Below are 11,223 nucleotides of genomic sequence, written 5' to 3' on the forward strand. Positions count from 1 at the left end.
TATTAATTTGTTAGTTATTTGTTTGTAATTTTTGACTGTAATCTGTGTTGTGTCTTGGTGCCATATGATAAATAAATAAATTAGTTTGTTTTCTAATCTAGTTCCCCAACAAAAGGAATTATTATTACAGTTAATTTTAATTTTACTTAGATATATTACCTGATAACCTGCAGCACAATTATAATTCAATATCAATCTTGTCTGGTCACAGGATGATAATTCTTGAGTTAATACTGATAGAACAGTTAATGTTGTCAATAATGTCTATGAAAAACAGAAATATCAATTTTTATTATTAAAAAATGTAACTTAACTGAAAAACGTTATGAATTTGTAAAAATTAGAAGTAACTGTTTATAATACAGTAATCAAATAGACATTTGAAAAAGCAGGTGGCAGCAATAAATGATTGCTTCGTAATTAATTTGATACTACTCACCGTTATAAAATTGTGGTTACTTGTTAATAATAAACGTTAGGCGTTTTTATTAACATAGCATGTGTAGTAGGATAAAATAATTCACTTCGTTTAGCAATTCACTCGCTCTTATTTTAAACTTTCTAAATAATTTAATAAATAACTTTACTATATCTTGTGGAAGGCACAGTTTACGTGAAAAAACAGAACTGCAGCATTATAAAACAAATACTTCGGCAAATATAACAAAACTTTAAATATGAAAGTAACCATTTCTACAAGTGATTTTCTTGTTATCGTAACTACTGTACTCGAAATTGCGGCGCCTCTGTTGTATTCGATATATCGATATTACATTATTTAGGTTACATGTTTTGAGATTAATTAATTCATACATAAATAAAATATATTCTAAGATTATTTTAAAGTGTGTGTAATAATTATGAGGGCTGTGATTCAACGCGTTACTAGTGCTAATGTATCAGGTACCTAAATAACTTAGTTGCAGTTTTAATACAGCTTGCCGGTTTGTTCAACATAACCTATTCAACTTAAATATTAGAGTTATGATTAAGTTTACTCTTTCCTTTAACGAAAGGATCTACTGAATATTATTGAAAGAATATAGTTGAACGACGAATATATTCATTTATACTCATCATAATTATTGAATGCTTATTATTAAACAACCAAAATGAGATATACTATATAAGAAAAACAAATATTAATAACAATTATTCGTTTTTCCAATATGTTACCATATACCATGTTGTATTTATATTTAAATTGGTTATTGATTTTGAAATTTAGTTTTCTAATTAGTCATTATTTCAATGTGATATATTGATGTGTCTTTAACCCTGCACGGGTACATGCACCTGGGACTGCCCCAGGGTACACACCATCTCTTTTTTTCACCAAGTTAGTGATTTTACCTTCCGTTTACCCCTAAATTGAACATTGCATACATAAATATAGGAATACAAGGATGAAAGTGGATTGAGTACGTTTTTAGAACTATAAAACTATTCTTTTTAGGAAAAGTTGTATTTTCAAATTACAAAACTTCTCATGAAGACTAATCAGTCTTGATTGTATGTAACTTACAAATCTTATAAATATCATCTAATAAAAAAATTATTATAATCTGTCTTTTGCTCTATAAATTAAAGTAAGAACCCAACCTAAATTAATAATACCCTCACTTAGGACTTGACTTAGCTAGAAAACACAGCCTCCAAAAGTATCAATAGATAAATAAAGTATAATTGTCTTTTTAAAATGAAAATAAGTGTGCCTTTGCTTCTTGTAAATTAGTAAGTATATACATATTATATGTATAGGGAACATTTAAAAGAGATCATCAAAAATACTAAAATAAATCATATAAAAGTACAAGAATAATAAAAAATTATCAAAGAACTAGAACAAGAATAGTAATATTCTTAAAAAATTATCTTTGTAAATAAACTTAAAACTGCAAATATAATAAGTAGGAGATCGTACAGTTTTATTTTTGTTCAATCGTTTAGATATTTTTTATTAGTACAGTCAGTGCAGGGTTTTCTGGAACATTGTAGGTAAACAGGTGTATCACAGGTGATGCATTTATACTGTATCCTTCTCTTTAGTTTAAGATCACATTTTTTACAAGTTTTCTGTGATGGTAGCACATCTGACATTTCTTCAGCGCAAGGTTCTGGCCCTGATGGCACATTGAGAACTTCATTGATGATACCTTTTATGCCACTTATTGTAGGTTCTAATCACCTTCTCTGTAAATGTGGAGCCATCATTTGTTTCGCTAGAATTTCAATGAACCTGAATCTTCACAGCAGTGGGTTTTTCCTGAAGGAAACGCAGAGTATGTGAGCATTCAAAGAAACTATATCATAAATTCAAAAAACATAGTCAGTGGCCATCTCAGGAATCTACACTGTGAAGAGTAAGTTGAGCACTTTTTATCAAGGCAGTCTACCCCGCCTTTAGTTCTATTGTAGAACATAATTTTTTATACTTTTCGGTTGTTCTCACTGATTTCTTTGTCTTGATGCATTGTAGATAGCAAAATCATATTCCTATTTTTCTTAGGAACGTATGACACAAATGTCATATTTTGTGTGAAACCAAATAAAGAACTTTGTAACGGTCTTATGTTTGATGTCTGAAATTCTGGTGGAATTTCCCCCTTTTTTTTTTTTAGAGTACCGACAAGGGTGAGACTTCTCTTCGCAAACAATAGATCCATTTCAACTGAACAATAATAATTGTCAGCAAAAACATTTCTTCCGCTGTTAACAATTGACTTCACAAGTCATATAGCAACTTGCGATGGGACTTGAAGTTCTCTTTTGGAGGGAGTTAGTCCTATTCCATCAGTCCCCTTCCCTTAATAAATGTAGCCATTATAAAAACATGAACTCCTTGCATCAGTGAGCACCTGAACGTCTATGCCATATTTGGCTGCTTTATTCAGCATATAAACCTTGAAAGAGTAACAGCCTCTAAAAGGAACTAACATTTTATCTATGCAAGTCATACTACTGAGGCTCATAGATCTGAAAACATTTATCTCATGCAAATCAATTGGTCTGTACTTATTCAAGAAGTTTTTATTATTTTCAGTCCTCTCAGGCTTAGCATTTATTTTCCTACAGGCCTCTTACAACTTCATGCTCATCCATTTTAATATTTCATCAAGTATTTGTTGGTCTATCAGGAGGTCCAAAAGTTGTTTTGGAGACAGATTTTCTCCAAGTGCTTTTGCCGAATTGTAAGACCGGGAAGACCAATGATTATATTTTCACAAGACATCCTTATTCGTTGATTGGGTTTGGTAGAATGCCATTTGAAATCATTCGTCCCACCAAGATATGTTACAGGTATTTCCAAAGAAATATCTGCCTCTGTAGCTCTACGTGCTTCCTCATTTGTGTAGAATAGAGAACATGAAGATTCATGGACTTCATTACCATTGTAATCAACATCACTGCTTTAGCATTCAAGATACAACGTAGTCAGGATCTGCCTTGCAATCATCAGAGTCTTCCATCAGATCATCTTCACCTTCAATTTCATCATCAGTATCCGAGCTATTCCCCTCTCTGCCATCACCTCTTGTAGATAAAATTACATTTTCCATATACTCATCCTCGAATAAAAGGTTTCTCACTTTTTTATCGAAACCAGGGTCCTCAGTTCAATAAATTACATTACTGCTTTTTACATGAATGGTAAACTACAATAAATACAAAATACATTAATATAAATCAAAAATAAAAATAAAAATTGTGTGATGTCACCTTGGTACATACCATCTCACAGACACCCAAATCAATTGCTAGGGGGTACACAGGGTCTGTGAGATGGCACTCCTACTGAGGTGACCCCTCCCTCCAGACATGCTGCTATAAACTGAACCAAAATAACACTTACCTTGCATCCCTCTCAGAACGCTAGGACGGTACTAAAACCTTGAGCCCTGTAGTTGCAAAGAAAGCAGGGAAGGAGCTAGGAAATGTGGGAGATAGCCTCACAGACATGTGTACCTATCTAAGGTTAAACTATGTAGACTTTCCTAGTTGTGAAACATAAAAATTAACAGATTTAAATTTTTGTGTGTTAATATTCTTTTATTTGATTTTTTTGTTGAATACATTCATATTCATAATCCATTAGTTAAGTAAATTGTTAGAATTATCACCATTTACTTGCACTGTGGGGCCTTTCTCCAGTTGAATAAATTAAATGTCACAATTGTACATCGGCATTGCCTTCACATTGAGATGGCCAATTGTGTTTATAAACATTTGGAGCAGTTCAATCAGACTGAATGTTCATTATTTTATATCGTTCACTATAGTTGATGTTATTATATGTTTGTATTCTTTTGTCATTTTACTCAATATTGTGTTTTTGATTTTATTACGTGTTTTATATAGCATGTTATATAAAATTATTGAAGAATAACTGTTGTTTTGCAGATTTAGACTTTTTCAATTTAATTATCAGGTAACTGGTATAAGTGTATATATTGTGAATTTTAACATATGTAAGAAAGCTGCATTTTTAAACCATCTGGGATAGTTGTATACAAAATTTGTATTATATGGGCTGGCCCCATTATTTTTTTTGTTAAAACAGTTTTTTGGTGCTATTTTGCTTAGATGTAATTAATAAAAAAGAAAAAATAGTTTATACTTAGTGCCTTTTTTCAATAATAGCTTCAGTATTCATTTGTAAAAATTGTTCTGGCCGCTACAACTTAAAGCATGAAATTTATTATGTTGTTACAGTTTTCATTCATATAGTCAGTATTATGTTAATGTTATTCTATATTTATATTTCATTACTCATCTAAAATAAATGCCTGTAAATTTACTAATATGTGTATTTTATTATAATAAAACTATACTGAAGTTTCATCGTTGCAAATATCTTTATTACTTAAAATAAATTTAAAAAAATAACTGCAGTTATTCATTGCTTACTTTACAGTTAACGGTGATCTAATATCAGCGATTAATCATGGATTATGTGTATTATTATCAATATCAAGAAATGATACACAGCAAGATATGGATTATATGTTAGTATTATTTAAATGTATAATTACTATTTTATACCATAAATGTAACAAATAGGTCTGATAAAATAAAAGAAAAAATTTACTTTCAATCTAGTCAACTTGATATAAGTGGCTTTATATTTTTGTTGTGTAATATTTTGATATGGATATTAATGGGGGTTTGGGTAAAATTGTTGATTTAGACAAAATTTTAAGATTTCACTGTACTGGAATTAGATGATTGGATGAGTTCTATTGAAAACCTGAATATATTCTCATGGTTTAGGTCATTATGCTTTACTAGACAAAAAGCAACATTTTCAAGAAATTTATCAGCTGAAAAATCTTTTACATTTTTAAAAAATATATTATGCTTGTTTAATGCAAGAGGAAAATTTAGCCTAAAGGAAGCATTATACTTTTTGAAGAAAGTTTGTGCACTTTTGAACACCAAGATTACTTACCATCATTACCCCTTTGTTAATCGATTATCCTTTATTTCCACCTCTTTCTTTAACCTGCTCCTTTACTAAAGATATTCCTGCCTAGTGGGCTTGCTCAGAGACTTTTGTTTCCTGCTTGGGAATTATACATTAAATCTAATAAATGGTTAACGTGTTTTATCAGCCGGGCATCCTCTTACTTATAAGTACATTCATACTCACCGATTGTAATTAATCCATTTCTCAGAACGATAGCAATATAAAATAATATATTATTTAATATATAATAATTTATTATTTGTTCAATATACTCGCATATTAAGCAACAAAATGGGTGCTACTTTAGAATGCAATCTATCATCATCATGAGGTCTTAAGTAGCACTGCCCTACCTAATTTATTTTAAATAGTGAACTAATATTTTATATTACATACACAAATTGTATTTAATTTGTATATTAATGTTAATTAGATTAGATTAGCGGGAGGTAGATTAAGTTTGATTTGGTAACAACATTTCTTTGTATTGAACTTCATATATCAAATAACCTAACCAAACTTAACTTAATGCTTGCTTTACTTGCCGTCTAATTAACATTAAAAATACAAATTTATACACAATGGCACGGTAAACCTCATGATGATGGTAGACCACATACTAAAGTAGCTTTATAAAATGTTATAATAAGCTTAAGCAACACAGCTTATGTCTAATAGCCATTGCAATTTGTAATCATGTTACACATTCATCCTTTTTTGGTGTTAATATAACAGCAATTATGAAACATGGAACCTGTTAGTTGTTCCTACCAAAGGTGCATGGAATGTTTAATGTTTTGCAAGCGGCCTTTCTTCTGCAGGTCATTAATAAAATTCTGGATTCTCACAAAGCGTGTCATTCTTCTGCATCATAATGCACAGTCCCACTCTACAGACTAATGTTTTATGCTAGTAGTTTGAGCAGGAGATTTTCAGCTATTCTCCCCACTACATACCCATTGACTACAACCTCTTCAATATAGTTTGTATTCTGAAACCAATGAGGAGCTCACGGATCGAGATATGTTAAAAAAAAATTCTTTTATAGAACAATTTAAATTATACTGTAATTTATAATAATGTTTAATTTACTCTTTAGTATTGTTACTAGGAGTCATTTCATGTCAAATTACCCAAAAAAAAAGTCAAAATGTTATCTACCATCTTCGAATTAGATATAATTTGGTATAATTACTGTTATTAGTATCCTAAGAATATCTCTAAATTTTTTGACCCTGTGACTTACACATTTTTTCTATAATTTTTCAATTTTCAGATTCTGACTGTTTGGTTACTCAAGTGTTCAGGGAAAATGCACATTACAAAATATCTTTTTTCCCAGTACTACGACAGATTTTTTTTTTTGTTGAAAATTTGGATTATATCCAGTAATATGTGCAGATCATAGGAAAGATGTACCAAGAAACTTATTCATTTAAAAAAACAGGCAACTTTGCATAGTTGAATTTTTTTATAAAAAATATATGCTTTTAGAAAAAGTTTAGTGACTCAAGTATCCGACCTGCTGCCCACATCATTTTTTTAAATTATAAAAATATTTTATAGTTGGCTTTTCGGTCAAATGAAAAATTCATAGTATGAGCCTCTCTATTGAATTTATTACAGTTTATTTAGAATATTGATAAGCAATTAACTAAAGCTTACACTTGTGTTTTAGGTTTTTACTGTATACTTGTATATTAACACAATCCAATAATCTATATGGAACTGGTAAAGTTGATTATTTATCATGTATGTTTTGTACCTACATTATTTTATTTTATTTTTTTTTTAAACCTCCAGGACAGTCATTAGGTATTACCGCAGAGAATAATATGAATAACAATTTTTGTAGCACGTGAAAATGTCATACCTGACTGGGATTCAAACTCAGGACCTCCGGATAAAAGGTTGAGATGCTGCCACTCGTCCACGTAGGCTGGCAACATTATTATGGATTATCTATATTATACCAGACTGTGTATAATATAGCGCAGGAGTTTCTCAGAATTCATAAATTATAAATTAGTAAAGCCAAATAGATCTGTTTAATTTTATTTATAAAATTAAGTTGCTATATATTTCTATTTACTATAGTATAAAAGGAAATTTTATATTTATTAGAGTTTTTCAATTTTTGAATTGCCCTTGTATAATACAACTCTATAAGTATAAATGCTAAAAAATAAAAATACTAGGTTAGATAAAATTAAGAAAAATATGCATATGGTATATACTATACTGGTAGCTTTTTAAATTTGAGACAAATTTTTTCTTACTGTGCATTTTTCCTACATGAATATGTTTCTGCTTTACTCAAAATTTTAATCATATGTTGTTTACTATATAAATGAAAAACAAATTACCCACAGAAAAATTCAATATCATATATTTACCTTATCCATGATGGATAGAAATGCAAGAAGTCTTTTAAGTATCACTGGACATACACACACACACACATATATATATATATATATATATATAAACCTCAAATGGTTATTTAATGCAAATTATAGTAATTTTATTTTACTGAAATAATTATCCAGTTATTGCTTATGCATTCTTTTAAAGCAGTTATTTAGAGGAGAGTGATGCCATTGGCACAGATTGTTATCAGTAGTTTTCACATGCAGGAGGTTGATAATTTGAAGCTTAGCCATTAAGTTGTAATATTAATAGCTCTGATGCTTTCTAATTAACAACACATCCTGGTCTGACAGTCCATGGATATGATAAGGTACAAGTACATTCATTACATGAACAGGGACCATAGCTGCCAACAGGCTGCAAATCAATAATTATACGTAGACTTGAAATTTTCTCAATTTGTCCATTTTTAAAATAACAAATCTTCCATAAGATATTTCTATCGTATAAACAATATTAAGTTTACATAGCTTTGGAACTATATATAACCTTTTAATTATAATTTGTTAACAGGGTAAACAAAATACTAAACATTCGTTTATTTGATGATGAAGAAAGAAACAGAAGATGGGCAAAAAGTGTAAAAGATAGAAATTATGAAATATTATGTATAAGTCAAATAACATTATACCACACCTTAAAAGGTAATAAGCCAGATTTCCATCTTGCTATGCAACCAGATTTATCAAGAAGTATGTTTGACGACTTTATTAAACAGTTGAAATCTGCTTATATAGAAGATAAAATTAAAGGTATATATTATATAATCAAGATTCTTGAGTAATCGAGAATGAAACAAGCATTCATTGTTTACAGAAAAATTGGTTTTTTTTTTGGGCGGGGGGCAAAAAACACTTTTGCATTATCATCACTCAGGTCAAAAAGTAACAAAAAAGCCCCTTCTCAGATATTAAACTATTAATAAAATACGGTTAGAACTAAGATAGTAATAAGATTAAAACTAAAATAATAAAAGAAACTTAATCATTAGGATTATATATGTAACAGGAATAACAAAATAAAATTTATGGTTGATTATCATTAAATCTTAAGTAGTATATTGATTCTTCTTAGAAGTAACAATACCCAGTCTAGTACATTCTTATCATTTCCTAGGATGTGTGAATGTCCCTCAGTAATTTAAATTTGTGATCTAAGGTTGCATAACATATTCAGTCCACAAGGATGTGGTACCCAGTTAAGCGGCAGTCGCATTGTGGTGTGTTTTCTGCTGACATCAAGTATCTGTGAGTAGCTCTGATATGTCCTAATTGCAGTCTGTAAAGGACCACTTCCTCTCGGTGAATTTTTCTGCACGAAGAGTCCCATGTATATCTTTAATGTGTTGGAGTTTATTATCTGCTATAGCAGTCTAGTCACCTTCTTCAAAGTGTATGTGTAACGGAATTAATAGTCGGTAGTTGTAAATAGATTGGTAAAAGACGGTTGGCTACATGCAATCTTTAGCCATGAAATCTGCACGATTGTTAATCGAGATTCCCAAATGGCTAGGGATCCAGCAGAAATTCACTTATGACAATTCAATTCAGTAATTGTATTATGAATTTTGGTGACAATAGGATGTCTAGAATACAAAGCCTGTAAAGCTTGGAGAACACTATATGAATCACTACAAATAAGTATATGATATTTAGATTTAATGATATTCAAAGCCATATTGATGGTGTACAGTTCAGCATTGTAGACCTAGGTCGACCAAACCACAAGTTCTGTTATTTACAACAAAAGCACATCCAAAGTGATTTTTGGAATATGTTAATATTAATTATTTTTTGATTGTGTGCAATCAATGTTTTTACATCATCTGGCATCACATTCTAGCTACACTAAAATTTAAATAAAAAATCAACAGTCAAATTGTTAACTATTAATTTTTATTGTACAAAGATTAAAAAAGTCTAATTTTATTTTCTCAAGTAATAATGGTAAGCCAGTCAAATTTCACTCTTCCAGTTTTTTAAAAATTATTATCTAGTAATTACATTTAAAAATTAATTTTATTTTATACCTGTAAAAATATATATATATATTTTTTTTAAAATTAATTAAAAATTTTAGATGTTACAAAAACATAGAATTCTGGGTAGGATGGTAAACTGTACCTCTTACAATAATCTTCCAGTTTAAGCAAATAACATCCTGAATATTAAATGATATAAACATTTTAGAAGATAGATTGCCAACAGCCAAAGCCACGTTAAATATGCCCAAAGATTATCAAGGATAAACAAAATTGGGTGTTTCATTCCATGGTGTTCAGTGTTTATTAATAACATAGCAATAAAATTATGTCACTTAAAATGTATTAAGTGATAAGCAAATTTTAGTTTAAATAACAAAATCAAATTATCTCGCAGATTAAGAAATAAATCCCATTTATATATTTTTTTATTAGGCATAACATAGTTTAATATTAATTTATAATTTTAGAATATAATTTGTATTTCAATACAAATTATGTAACTAAAAACTGTTCATTATTTTTTCAGAGGGCGTTTTTGGTGAATATATGTCAGTTAATATTCAAAATGATGGACCTGTAACAATACACCTTGAATCACCATTACCAAAAGTTGGCGATAACAAATCATAGTTTATTAATTTTTATCAACATTCAGTTCTTAAGGTAGCAAAACAATGAATGCTGTATTTATCAATTTTGTCAGTTCTAAATAATTAAGATACTCTTGTATTGAATTTTATAGATCAATTTACAACCCCATTTCTACTTTAAAGGTTTTAATTTTCTTCTGGGGATAAAATGAAATCTTATAATATACACTATCTTTTCCTATTTAATTCTTTGTTTCGGTACAGTTTGTTAATTTATAAATATAGTAAAAATAGGATAGTTCATATTACAACGAACCTTGCTTTTCTTATTAGTTTTCATTTATTTAGAACAGCCTAAATTTTATTTGAAAATTATTTACGATAAATTACGAACAAAAAAAATTTTGTGGTTTTAGAACTCAAAATATATTTAAAAAACACAAGAGCTTAAATTAAAATATTTACATTTTTGTTAGGTTAATATATTTTTATATATTAATGGTATTTTATATTTTAATTATTTTATTGTGGCTAGTTATGGAATCTTTCTGTTATAACATACGTATTTAAATAAATAAATTATAAATGCTGTAATAACATGTTAAGAATAAAAGAGCAAAAAATTGAATATGTTTTCATTTATAGTAAAACTTTCTGAACTGATGTACGTATATGCTTTTAATTTTAAACATACACTTTTATAAAAAAATCCCTTTTGGCATGCTAGAAGGTGAAGCTAGATTTCACCAGTA

General features: G+C 29.0%; 1 protein-coding gene across 1 annotated transcript; it reads left to right on the top strand.

The window, feature by feature from the left end:
- Window positions 1–727: 727 nt before the first annotated feature.
- Window positions 728–11,013, top strand: Dtd (D-aminoacyl-tRNA deacylase). Its single transcript, XM_075378722.1, has 4 exons — window positions 728–903; window positions 4,916–5,006; window positions 8,411–8,649; window positions 10,408–11,013. Exons 1-4 carry the CDS (start codon window positions 861–863, stop codon window positions 10,509–10,511), a joined length of 477 nt encoding a protein of 158 aa, XP_075234837.1. The 5' UTR covers window positions 728–860; the 3' UTR covers window positions 10,512–11,013.
- The last annotated feature ends 210 nt before the right edge of the window (window positions 11,014–11,223 follow it).

The sequence above is a fragment of the Lycorma delicatula genome, chromosome 11, assembly GCF_047948215.1.
Source record: "Lycorma delicatula isolate Av1 chromosome 11, ASM4794821v1, whole genome shotgun sequence".
NCBI lineage: Eukaryota > Metazoa > Arthropoda > Insecta > Hemiptera > Fulgoridae > Lycorma > Lycorma delicatula.

Coding starts and splice junctions, on each gene's coding strand:
- Dtd (XM_075378722.1), top strand. CDS start 861: ATGAGGGCTGTGATTCAACGCGTTACTAGTGCTAATGTATCAG. Junction 5,007..8,410: donor CAGCAAGATATGGATTATAT/GTTAGTATTATT, acceptor ATTTGTTAACAG/GGTAAACAAAATACTAAACA. Junction 8,650..10,407: donor TATAGAAGATAAAATTAAAG/GTATATATTATA, acceptor TTATTTTTTCAG/AGGGCGTTTTTGGTGAATAT.